General features: G+C 39.3%; 1 protein-coding gene across 14 annotated transcripts in view; it reads right to left on the bottom strand.

Moving 5' to 3' along the window:
• Positions 1–18922, bottom strand: part of LOC137658521 (actin-binding LIM protein 2-like) — a 499957-nt gene that overhangs the window by 42462 nt on the left and 438573 nt on the right. For 9 of the 14 annotated variants that reach the window (XM_068393310.1, XM_068393309.1, XM_068393300.1 and 6 more), the window contains 3 exons: positions 4736–4854; positions 3712–3898; positions 3224–3343 (listed from right to left, as the gene is read on the bottom strand). In XM_068393310.1, coding sequence (XP_068249411.1) covers positions 3224–3343; positions 3712–3898; positions 4736–4854 — 426 coding nt within the window. The remainder of the gene's footprint in view (positions 1–3223; positions 3344–3711; positions 3899–4735; positions 4855–18922) is intronic. The other 5 variants (XM_068393306.1, XM_068393308.1, XM_068393307.1 and 2 more) reach the window with 2 other exon arrangements.

The following is an 18922-nucleotide window of genomic DNA, read 5'->3' as shown; positions in this document are numbered from 1 at the left end:
ATGCAAAAAATAGGGCATGATATTAATATAAATATATGGGGGCTCTCTTATCTAATTTCGTGTGTTAAATAAGCAAATTATTTGTCCACATTTACATCTTGCCATTAACAACTGAATTACAACCATCTCAAGAAAAAGTCCAGTAGCACCTGAAACTGATAACTGAACATTACAGCTTATTGAGATTTTAAGAAATATGAAACTTTATCTTTTCCAAAACACCCTTAACCAAGTTTTTGCAAGTCACCAAGTTTAATCTATATACAGTAGTATATTATAAATAAATGTCAGAAATATTTTCTCACTGCCTCCATAGCTTTAACACAAATATAAGTTACTGTACTAACTTTTGTAAATTCGTTAAGTATTAGTTAAAATGCATGCAGGCATCCCATATCAAGTAACAAAAATTATACTACATAAATAAACTGATGACTTGTTATACAATAATTCACACTGACGGAAGAAAAGAATATTAGGGCAATTTAGGAAAGGTCAGAAGGATGGAACAGGATTTACATCAAGTACAGCAAGTATGTAAAAAAAATATAATTATATATCACTCCATAAACCGACACACAAAGACTTCTTCATATTAATGTTACTCCCTCAAAAGCTAAAGTGTACTAAAGATAAAAGTATTCTATAGGTACCAAAATATGATGAAAAAAAATACCTTTTGCAGTTCTTAATTAGATGCAATGTCCAACAATTAAGAATATAATAGTACATGTAATAAAAAAAGATTTAAACATATCACTGAGTGCCTGGAACAAAGTTAAGATTATTGCAATTGTAATGAATGGGTTCACTTTACAATCATTATGTCAAACCCACCAATATATGAGACAATTGGATATCCCCAATGATTTTGTAGATCAGGCAACTATGCTTGGTATTTCAATTTGATATTTCCTATGTTGTGAATCCTGACTAGAAACTGCGAAAAATAAGCCACTCAATCACATAAATTTCCACATTCTCAAGTCTTTTAATGTCTCAGAAACTGTAGTCTTTTATATAGCAGGCACATAAAGATCACAGATAGTATTATAATTCATATGTGCCTCCTGAATCCTCAAGTTCAAAGCAGCTAAAGAGCCAGGTGGCTCTTGTGCAATACTAATACAATACTGTTCTTGTCAGTATATTAGATAAAAACGGTAGTTTCTGGGACATTTTTCTATGACTACAAATGTATGACTTTTTATGAGTTATGGCTTTGTCATGAAATAAATCTGAATTATAACTGATCAATACTTTTGACTAAGATGAATAAAATGCTGTGTTAAAACTATCTTTTTGCCTAATATTACCATAGTTTAAGAACCTGCTGTACTTGCTATAGAAGGAAGAGTAACCATTCACAATGGTGGCATTATAATAATTTCTTTTAACATATACCCACCAAGTTTTATATAAAAAAAATAGTAATAACATCTCTACTTAAAATTATGTAGCATATTTTTAAGAACAACTTCAAATGAGGACCATTTATTTCTAGCAACATGAGAAAATTTAATGTTGGCTGACTAAATTACAGTATACTGTACTGTACAAACAGAAATTATAAACATCCCTTATAACATGAACTTCTCTAAAAAATAAAACAACTATAATAACAAAATTACTTATTTCTATACTCACCTGGCATTAATATTACTTTTCTCTCAAATTTGGCTTCATGTTGACATTAACCCTAAAAATAAAATACTTGTTTGCTTCATTTGCAATAGTCTTGTCCTCTAGTGTAGTATACTGTATTAGTATCATATGGCAGTGCATGGCAACACAACCGCTATGGTAAACCATACCCTTTGTTTTTTAGCATCAAAGTCGAAAGTACTGTTGACATCACTATTCAGTAGAGAGGTGGGCGATAGGCATGTTTATGAATGCCAGGTGATTATAGAAATAAGTAATTTCACTATTAAAGTTCTGTTCATTTCTATGAATCTCCCCTGACATCCACATTGCTAACTCTCACATTGAGATGGTGGGATAGTGAAAGAAAGACTAAAAGAGGGGAAACTAAAGTCTCAAGAGGCTAAATCTTAAAAGAATATAAAGAATTTTAAAACTTGAAAATTCCTCTTAGAAATATCAACATTTAACTTTTAAAAACTTTTTATTTACTATAGTACTCATCACCCTGAATTTATTTTTACGAAATTAAAACTATAACTAAATTCACATCTTTCAAAAATGTTAAAAGAAAAAATTATTACTGAACTGCATCACCTGCAGCTCCAACAGAACTCAGTGTCCAGAAATTCTTATTAACAAACCAAGCTTCTCAAACAATGTTTAGCAAAAATAAACTGGGTACATCACTGAACTGCAGCCAAACCCCTTTCTAAAGAAATATTTCAACAAAAATAAAGAAAAGAAGCTACACTTCTAATGAACTTGAACTTTCAGGTCTTTCATTTGACCAGGATCTAATTCTCTGTGAGCATCTGTCACTAAAATTTTAATAAGAAAAGACAAAGCATTCTTGGAGAAAGGGCACTTTGAAATTCTAACCCCACAAAACTTATTGGAAACCTTTCCCCTAATATATTAAGTTTTGTCTGAACAACAACTAACAGCCTTTACGGGGCATAGGAATCTATTTTCTGAGTTATAATACTGCTGACACCCTTCCCCCGAGAAGAAATGTGAAAAAACAGAGGAGAAATTTATGCATTAAAATTATTTTTACCTCGGAAAGTTGGGAAGGCAAAATAATTACCGCTTCGCCTAACCAATATTATAAAAAAAGAGCCTGTACGCTGTAGTTTTTTGTAGCATCTGCAACCTCACCATCCTTGTGAGCTAAGGGTAGAGGGATTTGGGGGAGATTATAGGGCTACCAGCTGAGTCCTAGCTTGGGTGGAAAGGGGGCTTGGGCACTGATTACAGTATATTGTATAAGTATATGTAGGCTATATATGGTCAGTCTCAAATACATTGTCACAGTCCCTTGCTTCTGCCATTCATGAACGGTCTTTAACCCACCCAATGATCCCAATATAGTATTATACTCGAGGGTCAGGACTACTGCAAGGGAAAAAAAGGAAATTTCTAGTTTTAGGATAGACACCAACATTAAGCAACTATAGCTTCGAGAGAGAAGCAATTTAAACACCAGGGAAGGTTCATAGAAATAAGATACTTTTCAAGTAAATTTCTTTGATGTATCCTTAAAGAACTAAACTTTGAACAAATATTGCCTACATACCGTTGTAAGAAGGTATAGTAGCAGAGGATCGCCCTGTAGAACATCGATACGAAGAACCCCTGTCAAATTCATCATCCTCTGGCCCCCAAGGTCGATTGTGGTCTGTCATTCGGGAAGGTGCTGTCAACAATGCTTTTGTGAGCCCCCAAACACCTTTATACTTTACTTTTATACTGGCCATAGTCTTTATTTGACCATTTGTAGCTATGAATACAATATAGTACTAGAAACATAGATGGAATTTTGAAGGATTATACACAAAGATATCTAAATCGCAAAACAATATGAATGTTTAAATTTGTTAAAAACAATTATACAGACTACTGCAATTAATTTTGGTCTCAAAAACTAAATAACCCTTTATTATTAGGTTCCTAAGCTTAAAAAAACTAAATAACCTTTTATCATCATATTCTTAGAAAAGTATAATGATAACATTGAAAATATTGACAATTGTGGTCTTTGAGACTGAAAAAATTTACACTTACATGCATTAAGAGATGTTCCAAAACGCAATTTGTTGCCTGGCTCACGATCTGCTGCTGGTGAGCGTGAAGCATTTCGTGGATCTAAATGTGTAGCTTTCCATGCCCTAATCTTTTCTCTTTCTTTTACTTGCTGTAGAAAAACTTTGCCAATACCAGTTGCAATTTTACTAAGCTCTACTTCTTCTTTCTGAAAGTTGTTACAAAAGAAAAAATAATACCTGGAATCTAACAAATACAAAGGTAAAACAAGTCAAAATAGTCAAAACAATAAAGAAAATGTCTATAGTCACCCATAGTATCTATAAAAACTGTTTTCAGTTTGTATGCAGTATGTTGGTTTTAATGAAATTCCCTCATAATCAAATCCAAGCCGTATACTGTAGCGATAACAATGATAGATAATGCTTGTATCCTCTCTTGTGAACAACACTTGTGAGGGTTGTCAGAATTTTACACAGAATAAATGATACAGTAGTAATGAACCTTAAGTGTGTCTCTTCCTGAGAAAATGTAAAGAAAATTCATTGATTTATTATACAAAATCTTTCTGTCTCCCTCTCAGCAATAACATTATAGTTTTTGGAAGTAAGCATTTCAATCATTCAATATTACCGCACCCTTTAAAATTTTCTTCATTTTTTCTCAGGATAAATACTGGTTTCTATAAATCACTTCTCATTCATTTACATAAAAAAATCTTTTCTTTCAAGCTCTCTTTTATGGCACTATCACAATACTTATTTAATATTACCCCAATTAATTAGTTTGATTTCCAAAAGATTTTATTCAACAATAATTTCATCCTAATCTTTACTTATTTTCATAAAGCAAATCAAAATAAAAAAAATTCAGTGTTCATAGATTACTAAGGGATTATTGTACATTACAAAAAATATGTTGAGTGAAAAGCAGAATGCTGTAATTGACAATTGAATCAATTTACAGTACAGTACTATGAGCACATATATCTGTCAAATTTTAGATAAAAATATATACAGTACCAGGTAAGCTGAATTCCCCATACCTTCAATTTAGGGTCTTCCATTAAAGTTTCGTCATCTTCTAATTCTGTTGCTTCGTCCGTTTCATCAATACTGACAGCTTTCGTACTCCCTGACCATCTCCGCCGTCGTTCTGAAACATCTGCCAGTGAGGCCAGGGCCGCACACATTCACAGGTTAGTTCAACAAAAAAGAACTTAAAGCAAACAATAAACGGACTGCTGCGGCTGAGATGCATCTTGGGAACAAGGGTGAGGGTTGAAGAACAGCCAAATTACTGCAGTAGCTCCAAGGAGTAAACTACAATACATCTAAATTACCACACAATTATGCTAAGTACTGTTATCAATGTAAGGAGACATGTGCAGATGACTTATAAATATATAATGAGTGCTTAAATAACAAAATTAGTTTACATAGAAACCTATCACTCGTATACCATATGTACAGTCAGCTCACACTTTACGTGAGTTTATACTTAGCGATTTCACTTATAAACGACATGAAGAACTGCGATACCTATTAAATAAAAAATAAAATATTTGTGATAAAAAATCTCATGGTGCGATGATTTCAAATGGCACGCACTCCTTTGTACTGAGCTTGCTTCACACCACTTTCCTATCTCCCCAACCGGCTTACCTCAGCTCTTGCTGTGCACTGTAGTACAAAATTACAACTATATTTGAAATACACCAGACTATGATTAAACTGGTGTTTCACTTAACTGTATCCAATAATAATGCATGTAATATTCACATTTTAGTATCGCATTTGTAAATAAAAAGATATACAATTACAATCTTTTCCATTGCTTATGTTTATGCTTTCCAAATCAGCTAATTAAGGCCTGCTACTGAAGGATATTTCACATTTCCTTAAAGAAAATATTATTACTAAGATATTTATGTTTTTGACTTATAAAATAGGCTGAATTACTGTTGAAGAGAGTATAAAAATAAAACACAATTCTCAATTTTTTGGTGACGGAAGTATTGTAATTCTGTAAAGATAAAATCAATTCTTATATTTTTTACTTAAACCCAACTACAGTAGAAGATTATAGGGAGCATATTATATGTTAAGTTAATCCTTTCAAACTACTATGCAAGTAGAAATGTTAATTAAAAATATGGAAAATTCTAGGTTTTGGATAACTAGGCTAGCATACCAACAACACAACAGTCATACTATAACTAAAGGAAGAAAAAATTACAGGTAAATATACCATAATTAAAATGAGTATATTCTATGATTTTAAATCAATCCTTCCAAACTACTACCCTATTAATGAACAATATGTAATTAGAATACCCGTTAACCGGAGTTTCATTCATGTTGCCAATGCACGATAATTTATAGTTTTTAGCTCTATGGTGCTTGATTATGAAGCTTAGGAAATTCTTAATATGTTGTTATTGTAGCTGTACGAGTATACGCAATTATTATACAGTGAACCCTCGTTTATCGCGGTAGATAGGTTCCAGACCCGGCCGCGATAGGTGAAAATCCGCGAAGTAGTGACATCATATTTACCTATTTATTTAACATGTATATTCGGACTTTTAAAACCTTCCCTTGTACGTAGTACTGTTAACAAACCACCCTTTAATGTACAGAACACTTAATGCATGTGCTACAGCACCCTAAACTAAAATAGGCACAAATATTAAAGGCGATTTTATATCATGCGTTTCCTAAACACCTAAAAAGCACGATAAAAAATGGCAACCAATGTTTTGTTTACGTTCATCTCTGATCATAATGAAGAAACAAACTCATTTAGTGTACACATATATGTATAGGTTAGTTTTTGCATCGATTATATTGATTATACAGTATGTTGATTTTTTTATTACCAATGTTTTACGTACTCAATTTTTCTTAGGACTTTCAAATGAAATGTTTTTCTTTATGACGCCGCCTGAAACGACGGCATCATAAAGTACTGTACGCTCAGTAAACAACCACGCTCAGAACAAACAAGGCATTTAACGCGCATGATGAAAGTGATAAATAATGATATTTACAGTAAAAGCATTTACAAAATATGTTATTAGTACAAATATAATTTACCGTATCTATATAAAATCATACAGTACATACTGTACGTAGCAAAGCAGGAAAACAATTTACGAGAGAGAGAGAGAGAGAGAGAGAGAGAGAGAGAGAGAGAGAGAGAGAGATTGTTTTACGTACGTACAAATGTAAATTTTAAACAAAAAAAAATATGATAGGTTACAACATATAGACTTTTAAAACCTTCCCTTTAACTTAATGCATACAGTACTAAACTATAAAACAGGCACAAATATTAGAATGTCAGAATATTAAAGTAAAAAATAAAGATTGTTACTGTACTCACCACGAAAGAAGTTCAAGAAAAACTTGAATGATGATGGCGATGAATTTGCTGCACAGTAGAAATGATGATGATGAAGCTGATGATGTGTTCTACTGTGCAGCCAGGTAGTATTTTACGTCTCTTCAGACAGAGGTGTCTTTTCCTGGGACACCTCTTCAACTTCTTCCTGGGAAACTTCTTCAATTTCTTCCGAAGGCGTACTAGCAGGAGGAACTGGCTCTTTTTTGCGAGGCTGGAAGAACATTGTGATCAGAAGTTGTTGCCGCTGCTTCTTTTTTCGATCTAAGAGCATCTTGTAGGGAGTCATTATGTCATCAACCTTGTTGCAGAATTGCATCGACCGAACCATATCCTCGTCCCACTCTTGCAACATTTCTTTCAACTCCTTCGCATGGTTGCAGGCCTTGGCAAGCCGTTCTAATGTTAAGCCCGTTTCTTCGACATTTTCTTGGGTCTCTTCCTGGGTTTCACTCTCTTCTTCGCTTGCCGATTTCGTCAGGTCTTCGAGGTCTGCGTCAGTTAGGGGCTGGGAATGGCAGTCCAACAACTCGTCGACGTCTTCAGTCGTCATGTCGCCAAACCCGTCACCTCCAATTATGGCAGCCAACTGCACAGATTTGCGTATTGCAGAGTGTTGGATTTCAGCAGGTGTAAATCCCTCGTCGTCGTAAACAATCTGGAGCCACAACTTCTTCCAGCTCGCATTCACGGTTGCAGGTTTCATCTCTTGCAGTGCCTTCTGAATATTCTGCAGGCACGTGGCTATGGTATACTGCCGCCAGTACGCCTTCAAGTTAAAATCTTCATCCTCATCATCTTGGGCAGCATCCACACACGCAACGAGGTCCGCCAAGGTATTCTTCGTGTAGAGGGCCTTAAACGCCCTGATAACCCCCGGTCCATCTGTTGAATTAATGACGTGGTGTTGGGTGGCAGGAACTCAACCTGAATGCCCTCATGCGACAGGTCAGTTGCCTGTCCACCAGCGTTATCCATAAGGAGAAGGATCTTGAATGGCAAGCCCTTCTCTAAGAGATATTTGCTGACTTGCGGGATAAAACACTGAAGGAACCAGTTGGAGGTCAGCATCTTCGTAATCCATGCTTTTTGATTATGCATCCAGTACACGGGAAGGAGATTCATATTTTTATTTTTCAAAGCGCGAGGATTTTTCGACTTATAAATAAGCCCCGGCTTTAGCAAAAATCCAGCAGCATTGCCACACATCACGAGGGTAACGCGATCCTTGAATGCTTTAAAGCCAGAGGCTTTGGCTTCCTCTTTGAACAGGAAAGTTCGCGACGGCATTCTCTTCCAAAACAAGCCGGTCTCATCCATATTAAACACTTGTTCCGGCTTGTATCCACCTTCGGCGATAATATTCTTGAATGTCTGGTTCGCGTAAGTTTCAGCAGCGGCAGTGTCAGCCGAAGCAGCCTCGCCATGCAGGGAAACGCTTTTCAGGGCAAAGCGTTTCTGAAAATTCGCGAACCATCCTTTGCTGGCGGAAAAACGTTGTTTCTGAGGCTGGGAATCAGTGGATGTCCCTGGTTGAGGATCATCTGCATCATCATCTTCTTCAGCATGGTTGCCGTCGTCGTCTTGAGGTTCCTTTGAAGCAAAATTCTCATACAAGCTCAAAGCCTTTGTTCGGATGGTGTTCGTATCCAAGGCTATGTTCTTCTTCCGGCAGTCGGCAATCCACACGGCTAAAGCACCTTCCATGCGTACGATCGTTTTATTACGCGTTGTAACGACTCGCTTCGCTGATCTGCTAAAGGTGATTGCAGCCGTCTTTCTAATGTTCGCCTCGTCCTTCTTGATATAGCGAACAGTAGATTCGTTGATTCCAAAATGGCGCGCCGCGGCCGCGTAACTTCTACCGTCTTTTAACATATCGAGAAGCGTAACCTTCTCAGCAATCGTCATCATCCTTCGGTGGCGTTTAGGATCACTACCAGCCTTAGTAGAAGCAGAACGCTTGGGAGGCATTGTACAGTAGGATTTAACAAAAAGTTCAACTTAAAAAGGTCGCACACAGCACAGATTAAACTTCACAAACTTAAGAACGTCTACTCAGCGATACGCCGTAAGAGAAAGTGGACGACCCGGGCCCGCGAGAACCTAGATGCTGGAAGCTGGAGATGCGGGCAAAACACCAATCACAGGCTAGATAACAAAACTTGAGTTCTGATTCGTCATCTATCAGCGCTTGAACCAATCACAACCCGTCTTACAGTATATGATGCGTAGGTTACCAACTCAAAGTACAAGATACCCCGCGCATACCGTACGTGCAGTATTAATAATAATAATAATAAATAATGATAATAATACAGTACTGTAATAATAATAATAATAATGATAATAATAATAACAATCATAATTTTATTAACAACAACAACAATAATAATAATAATAACAATAATAATAATAGCTTTACGTATGCTATTTTATTCTTTTGTAGGATGTGTGTCTCTCTCTCTCTCTCTCTCTCTCTCTCTCTCTCTCTCTCTCTCTCTCTCTCTCTCTCTCTCTCTCTCTCTCTCTCTCTCTCGTACGCTTATTCGAAATGTGATTTTTGCAACAAAGAATATTATTGGATGCAGTACTACGTACGTATACATACAAAAGATTCATGGAAAAGAAGCACATCCATTACATTTGTAGTACAGTAGTAGCCATCAGCAGCCTTACACCATTCTAATATGGTATGACTGCATCTGATTTGCGTTTCTTGTTCGATTTAATTTTACTACGTACTGTATACAGTACTGTATTATCGTATGATCACATTCTCTTTTCGTGTTTTATTTCTTTCTGTGCTGAATTATATATCATATGTAATGCAATGAACAATCAGTAAGAGCAGATATTACTAATTACAGTATTAATGGAATTACAGGTAACGAAATATCGTATTTGGGGGTCTTCAGATTTCGCGGTATTTTCGAAATTTCCGGAAAATCCGCGATATGTATATATATATATATGTTATGGAAAAAACCCGCGAAGTGGTGAATCCGCGATGGTCGAACCGCGAAGTAGCGAGGGTTCACTGTAACGTTACTACTATCATTATCTTTTAATTTTCTAACCCATTGAAATAGAAGATGGGATAAATATTATTAACGGGTTACTGTAGATGTCGGACAGTACAAAGCAAGAGCCGACGCATCAGGAATAGCATTGTGCTTCAAGCCGCTACGTACAACCCTATAACGAAAGAGTTAGTGGTCGTCGTATAAAATTTGTACACTTGTTACTCTTAAATTGTATACTTATTGTATAGAACAGTATTACACTAAAGAGTTTTTATTAACTACATACTGTACTCTACAATACTGTACAGTATATGAATGTAGGCTACATATGCGGTGAGTTGTCAAAGTAGTCAAGTCATCTGAACGAAAACAGCGAACACTTACTGCACAGTTAGGCTGTACTGTAGTGATATTACTGTATATATATTACAGTAATATACACTACAGTAGCAGCGAGTGTTATAAGATACAGTATTACTAGATAGGAACATCAGTGTTTTGTCATAATTGTATGATGACCACATCAGTAAAATTATAGTTTCGGTTAGCATAACGACTATGCACTGTAGTTTTACATACTGTACTGTACCCTTACCATATCCAGTATGTAGTATACACATGTGCACATATATTGAACACTTACCGATTTAATTACACACTATTTATCATCATCTCCTCCTACGCCTACTGACGCAAAGGGTCTCGGTTAGATTTTGTCAGTTGTCTCTATCTTGAGCTTTTAATTCAATACTTCTCCATTCATCATATCCTACTTCGTGCTTCATAGTTCTTAGCCATGTAGGCCTGGGTCTTCCAACTCTTCTAGTGCCTTGTGGAGCCCAGCTGAACATTTAGTAAACTAATCTCTCTTGGTGAGTGCGAAGAGCATGCCCAAGCCATCTCCATCTACCCTTCATCATGAACTCATCCACATATGGCACTCGAGTAATCTCTCTTATAGTTTCATTTCTAATCCTGTCCTGCCATTTAACTCCCAATATTCTTCTGAGGGCTTTGTTCTCAAATCTACTAAATCTACTGGAGATCGTTTCATTGTCATACCATGACTCATGTCCATAGAGTAACACCGATCTCCCTAAACTGATATATAGTCTGATTTTTATATTTAATTTCAGGCGATTTGATTCCCAAGTTTTACTTAACCTAGCCATTGTCTGATTTGCTTTTTCCATCTTTCACTAAACTCTAATTCTAAAGACCCTGTATTGGAGATCATAGTTCCTAAATATTTAAATGATTCTACCTCATTAACCCTTTCTCCTTCCAATGATATTTCATCTTCCATTGCATACTCCATTCTCATCATCTCTGTCTTTCTTCTATTTATCTTCAGCCCAACCTCGTGTGATATTTCATCCATTCCAGTAAGCAAGCAATGCAAATCCTGTGGTGTTCTGCTAACAAGGACAGCATCATCAGCATACTCTAGGTCTGCTAAATTCCTTTCATCAATCCAGTCCAATCCTGACTGTTCTACGCATTACAAAATCCATGAGGAGGATAAACAACAAAGGTGACAACACATTCCCTTGGTGTACTCCGCTGTTCACTGGAAATTCATTTGAAAAGCCTCCATTAACATTAACTTTGCACTTGCTATGCTCATGAACAGACTTAATCGAATTTACATATTTACGAAGAATTCCATAATAACGCAGGACTCTCCACAAAATTGGCCGGTGCACACTATCAAAGGCTTTATCATAATCCATAAATGCCATCAAAAGGGGATTTCTATATTCTATGAATTGCTGTACATGTCTCAAAATGAAAATTTGGTCAATGCAACTTCTACCTTTTCTAAATCCTGCGTGTTCTCCTTTTTTTTTTTTTTTTGCTAATTTCACCAACACTTCTAAACTCCCATTCATCAGATATTGCCTCTTCATGCCAAATTCTACAAAATAATCTTGTAAGTAGTCTGGGAGTCACTTCATTTTCGGTCAGTATCATCTCAGCAGTTATTCCATCGTATCCCGGGGCTTTCCATCTCTAGTTTTTTTAGGATGGCTTCGACTTCAAACACTGAATTCATTCATGGGCACATCAAGGTCTTCAGGTATATCAGGAAACACACTATTTATACCCTGATAGAAACCTAGTAAAAACAATATTAGGCAATACTTAATGTGTTAATTATCCAAGTGTAGGTAAATGGGCAATGAGTTGTTAGGTTAGGAGCAGTCCCACACTAGGGCACCAAAGATACGCAAATTTGCACCTTTCTCTGTTACCTAACCCTCGTGAAGAGTGGGGCCTGACTGTATACATTTATGGTCTTTAAATACAAACTTGTCTAACAGACAGAAGATCAGTATACTGTGGGAACAACACAATCCATGTGCCACTTGGAGCTTCACGTAGGCATCAACTATGCCTCACTTTTTGTAGCCTGAGTATGAGGCTATGAGATCAGAGAACCAGGAAGGAAGTCACACATTTTACATATCATGAATTTCTATATAACAAAACATGCTTCTGAGTGCTCCTGAGTGGTGACTGAGACTTCATAGGATTCAGATCGCTTGGATGTTAAGATAGATCAATGACCATGGTTCTGGTAACAAGGATCATTATAATTATGGATAAGCTCATTGATAACAGAGCTAAGGCAAGTTAATTTTCATGGAAGTCAGCTGGTGATTCAGATCGCTTGGATGTTAAGATAGATCAATGACCATGGTTCTGGTAACAAGGATCATTATAATTATGGATAAGCTCATTGATAACAGAGCTAAGGCAAGTTAATTTTCATGGAAGTCAGCTGGTGCAAGAAATAACAAACTAGTACCAAATATTTGAGATGTAAAAACTAGTAACCCCTAAGGATCATGTCTCCAGGCTTGCTATGTATGAATGGGAGATACACGAGAGATTTAGGGAGATGATGAGGAGCATTTCATTAGACATTCTCACAAGGCAAATTGTTTCTCACTGCTATTCCTATTTCCAATGAAAATGTGTCCATTCCCTTAAATGTTAAATCCAAATGGTAAGACTGCAAAAGTAAACAAGCACCTCCTAGTGCCTACAATACTACTTATAACTCAATTATCTTTAAAAACCAAAGATGTGATGAACACTAACAATCCTGAAGTAAAGGAAACCATCTTTGAATTTCAGCTCAATTTAGAAGTACTGCAAGCACATGAAAAGTTATGGTGTAATTGAAGGATATACAGTAGTCTACAGGTGGCACATGTGCCATGCTATTTCTGATATTTTGTTGGTTAAATAAGAAATTGCACTACCTTGGAGAATTGAAGACCATCAGTGTGGACACATAGAGTATGAGTGATGGGGTTACATATAAACATTACCCATAATTATCATTCAAATAATCGTTATTTCTCTGGCAACACAGTGATGGTAATTCTCCTTGTCAGCATATAAAAGCTGTATGACAAATTTAGTGATACATAAAAACTGTATGATAAATTTCGTGATACGGCATTTAAGTATGCAATGAGCACTATAAAGCACTGCTTTGGATAAATCATAAATCCTGATAAAAAGCACATTTCTCACACAATAATAACAGCACTTGACAGATAGAAGAATAAGTTGATAAAAAATGAACAAATTAAGCTTGTCTATTCTACTTATGAATGTGAATAGGGATGCCATGATACATTAGTATCAATTGCCTAGAAGACACCAATCAAGTTCATATATTTCTGCTCTTTTTAAACTAAAAAATGTTATTTTCCTTAGTAAAATAAATTTTTGAATATACTTACCCGATGATCATATAGCTGCATCCCTGCTGCCCGACAGAAAAAACCTACGGGAGGAATACGCCAGCGATCGCTATACAGGTGGGGGTGTACATCAACAGCGCCATCTGTCAAGTAGGTACTCAAGTACTCGATGTCAACAACGAACCAATTTTCTCCTCTGTCCCACTGGTTCTCTATTGGGGAGGAAGGGTGGGTCCTTTAATTTATGATCATCGGGTAAGTATATTCAAAAATTTATTTTACTAAGGAAAATAACATTTTTCAATATCAAACTTACCCGATGATCATATAGCTGATTCACACCCAGGGGGGTGGGTAGAGACCAGCAAAACAAGTTGACATTATGAGCTAAGTATTCCGTATTTTATTTTAGCAGTTATTCAAAATAACAAGCATAAAATAAATAAGTACCTGGTAAGGAAGACGACTTGAACAATTACTCTGCCTTTTTAAGTACGTCTTCCTTACTGAGCCTCGCGATCCTCATAGGATGCTGAGCGACTCCTAGGAGCTGAAGTATGAAGGGTTGCAACCCATACTAAAGGTCCTCATCAAAACCTTTAATCTAGGCGCTTCTCAAGAAATGATTTTGACCACCCGCCAAATCAAGTAGGATGCGAAAGGCTTCTTAGCCTTCCGGACAACCCAAAAATATTTCAAGAGAAAGATTAAAAAGGTTCTGGAATTAGGGAATTGTAGTGGTGGAGCCCCCACCACTACTGCACTCGTTGCTACGAATGGTCCCAGAGTGTAGCAGTTCTCGTAAAGAGACTGGACATTCTTAAGATAAAAGACGCGAACACTGATTTGCTTTTCCAATAGGTTGCGTCGAATATATTTTGCAGAGATCTATTTTGTTTAAAGGCCACGGAAGTTGTGACAGCTCTAACTTCGTGTGTCCTTACCTTCAGCCAAGCTTGGTCTTCCTCATTCAGAAGGGAATGAGCTTCTCGTATTAACAGTCTGATAAAAATAGGATAAAGAATTCTCTGACATTGGCAAAGATGAATTCTTAACTGAACACCATAAAGCTTCAGACGGGCCTCGTAAAGGTTTTAAAAAAGAACTTAAGAGCTCTTACAGGACATAATACTCTTTTTAGTTCATTTCCAACCATACGATAAGTTTGGAATATCGAACGATATTGGTCAAGGCCGAGAAGGCAGCTCGTGTTTGGCTAGAAAACCAAGATGTAGAACATGTAGCCGTTTCGGATGAGAATCCGATGTTCTTGCTGAAGGCATGAATCTCACTGACTCTTTTAGCTGTGGTTAAGCATATCAGGAAAAGAGTCTTAAAGGTGAGATCTTTCAGGGAGGCTGATTGAAGTGGTTCGAACCTGTCTAACATAAGGAATCTTAGAACCACGTCTAAATTCCAACCAGGTGTAACCAAACGACGCTCCTTCGTGGTCTCAAAAGACTTGAGGAGGTCCTGTAGATCTTTATTGTTGGAAAGATCTAAGCCTCTGTGACGGAAGACTGATGCCAACATGCTTCTGTAACCCTTGATAGTGGGAGCTGAAAGAGATCGCTCTTTCCTCAGATATAAGAGGAAGTCAGCTATTTGAGCTACAGAGGTACTGGTTGAGGATACGGATACTGACTTGCACCAGTTTCGAAAGATTTCCCACTTCGATTGGTAGACTCTAAGGGTGGATGTTCTCCTTGCTCTAGCAATCGCTCTGGCTGCCTCCTTCGAAAAACCTCTAGTTCTCGAGAGTCTTTCGATACTCTGAAGGCAGTGAGACGAAGAGCGTGGAGGCCTTGGAGTACCTTCTTTACGCGTGGCAGACGTAGCAGGTCCACCCTTAGGGGAAGAGTTCTGGGAACGTCTACTAGCCATCGAAGTACCTCGGTAAGTTATTCTCTCGCGGGCCAGAGGGAAGCAATTAGCGTTCACTTGTCCCTTCGTGAGAGGCGAACTTCTGCAGTACCTTGTTGACAATCTAGAACGGAGGGAATGCATATAGATCTAGATGAGACCAATCAAGTAGAAAGGCATCTAAAAGAACTACTGCTGGGTCCGGGATAGGTGAGCAAAGTATTGAGAGCCTCTTGGACATCGAGGTTGCGAAGAGATCTATGGTTGGCTGGCCCCAGGTGACCCAAAGTCTCTTGCATACATCCTTGTGGAGGGTCCAATATGTTGGAATTATTGTCCCTTCCTACTGAGACAATCTGCTAAGACATTCAAGTTGCCTTGGAAGAAACTTGTTACTAGTGAAAAGTCTAGACCTGTTGAACAGGAGAGGAGGTCACTTGCGAACTCGTACCATGTCAGAGAGTAGGTCCCTCCTTGCTAGGAGATGTACATCAAAGCAGGGAGTTGACCGTGTTCACCTCCACTACTTTGCCTTGAAGGAGACACCTGAAGCTTTTCCAGGTCAGACGTACTGCCAGAAGCTTCTTGCAGTTGAAATGCATTGTCCTTTGACTCGAGTTCCATAATCCCGAGCATTCCCTACCGCCTAAGGTCGCACCCCAGCCTACGTCCGATGCGTCTGAGAAGAGAACGTGGTTGGGAGTCTGAACAGTCAGGGGAAGACCCCATCAAAGGTTGATAAAGTCCTTTCATCCAGTCAGACCAGACTTATCTTCCGGAAACCGGGATCGAGACCGCTTCTAGCGTCTTGTCCTTTTCCAGTGAAGAGCTAGATGAAACCGAAGAGGACGGGGGTGTAGTCTTCCAAGTGACACCAATTGAACCACGGATGACAGTGTCTTAACCAGATTCATCCACAGCCTGACAGGGCCGTGTTCCTTCTTCAGCATCTTCTGGATGGATAGCAGGGCTGGGGGTTGATCGTCTTGTTCAGCCATGTCCTCATCAGAGGGTTCCTCATCCGAAACTGATGAGGAAACGGCAACGGAGTGGGCAACGTCTGACTCGCTGAATCCGGTCGCACTGGTGGATGCGTGACGGAGCCAGACACAAGATCATGGTACTGCTGCACAGTCTGTGAACTGTCAACCATGGGGAAGCGAGGAAGTACAGCGACAACCCGAAACTGTCTAGACTGTCTGGGTTGTGCAGACAACCCCTTATCGGGTTGCTGAGGTTGCCGCACTGCGTCACAACAAGTCACCTCTGCTGGTTGTTGAACGTCTTCCTAGTGACACACTGAACGTCCACAACCACCTCCGAGAGTCGCTTAACGTCAACGTGCGACTGGCAACCCACACTGGGTCGCACCGGAGGAGGAACCATCTCAACTGGCGGACGTGAGTAGGATATCTCAGCGTCAACAGGGCGTACAACCAACCGGTAGGAAGGTTGTTGGCAAGAAGGTTCTTCTCCGTAAAAAATCCTCTATCAAGGACTAAGCTTGGACTGCATGTCTTGCAACAAAGCCCAAGGTCTATGGGAGCAGGTGTGGCAACAGACGGGGTTAGCGACTGAAGCGGAACCATTTACCCTCCCTGGAAGCATGTTATGCTTTAATTAAAGTCCATAGGAGGCTAAGCAGCTTAAGGCTCCTCTCCAAATGACAGAGTCCTCAAGGGAATATCAGAAGGAGGGAGAACAGCACTTTCTCATCTACAGGAACCATGTCCGAGAAAAGCTAGGTTATCTCAGTGAGGGTTTCACTGGTGCATAAGCAGCAGACCAGAAGGCAACGTTATGAAACAGCTTGACAGTCTGTGAACTGTCAAAAACTGAACTGTCAACCACAACAGGAGCGTGAGGACATACAGCACTGGTGTATTAGTAGCAGACCAGAAGGCAACGTCATGTAACTGTTCGACAGTCTGTGAGTTGGCAACAACCAAAGCTGTGTGGGGAAGCCTCAACTCCTGACTGACTAGTTTGCTGCGGGCGAGTGGCGGTAACCACAGTGTGTTGCGGAGGCTGACACACCGTGTCAAAACACGGCAGCTTGTGGTAGCTCACGCACGGCAACGGAGTGCTCCGTGTGTCTGTGGGAGTCAGCATACGTCTGGCAGGGTCGATTGCGCATGGGTGGAGGAGCTCTCACAACAAGAGTGTGGGAGCAGGCAGCCATGCCGGGCGCACAACCGTGGTAGGCTGTAGGCCAACGGGTGCATCGTCAACCTTCTCCGCAGTCGGAGTGTGGGAGCTGGCAACAACAAAAGCGGAGTGCTGGTGCGTGGGAGGGACTGCCGTGGGTTGCGGAGCATGCCGCATTGCGTCAAAACACGGCAGCTTGACAGCACCTTCCCACTACTGATGCGGTAGCTCACGCATGTCAACGGAGGGTGCAGCATGAACATGCGTCTGGCAGGGTCGACTGCGCATCGGTGGTGGAGCTCTCACAGGAGGAGTGTGGGAGCTGGCAGCCGCAGTATCTGCTGAGCGCACAACCGTGGCAGGTTGTAGGTTAACAGGTGCAGCGTCAACCTTCTCAGCACGATACTCCTGCATGAAGGAAGCAAGCTGAGACTGCATAGTCTGCAGCATGGACCACTAGGGTCTACCAAAGACGGCAACAAACGGAGCTACTGTCCGTTGTGACTGAGGGTCTAAAACAGCTGGTGCGGCAACAGACGGAGTTACTGCCTGTTGCGGTACTACCTTGCCTCTCTTGGGAGGTGTGCAGTCGTCGGATGACTGCAGCGAGTCCGAACTGACCCAGTGGCTACACCTAGGCCGTTGGACTTGCGCGGAAGGGACCGACTTGCACTTAAAGCTGCAAGATTTGGTCCATGGTTTCTGCGAGAAACCTCTTCCGCAGACGAGGAATAAATGGGCTCTCTCGTCTTTATGTGGGTGGGGCGATCACGTCGGCAACGTGTGTAGATACACCCGAAACCACCGAGGGAAACGTCTGTTCGTCGATCAAGGCCTGTGGAACCCATAAGTCCTTCGACATTACTTCTCCCCTGGGCTTGGGAGCTTGTAAGAGGTATCGGACTAGGTGAACAACTGGCACGAACAGACGAACCCTCGAACGCAACACTGTAACACTTTGCGCATATCACTTTATCACTTTTGATTTTCTGTTTGCACTTATTTCACTGAAATCGAAACTTTAAGTGATTTGTACCTGAAACACGCAATCCTATCCTTCATTAAAAG

The sequence above is a fragment of the Palaemon carinicauda genome, chromosome 19 (assembly GCF_036898095.1).
Source record: "Palaemon carinicauda isolate YSFRI2023 chromosome 19, ASM3689809v2, whole genome shotgun sequence".
Taxonomy (NCBI): domain Eukaryota; kingdom Metazoa; phylum Arthropoda; class Malacostraca; order Decapoda; family Palaemonidae; genus Palaemon; species Palaemon carinicauda.
Note: the sequence above shows the minus strand (reverse complement) of the source record. Positions and strands in the feature narration are given on the sequence as shown.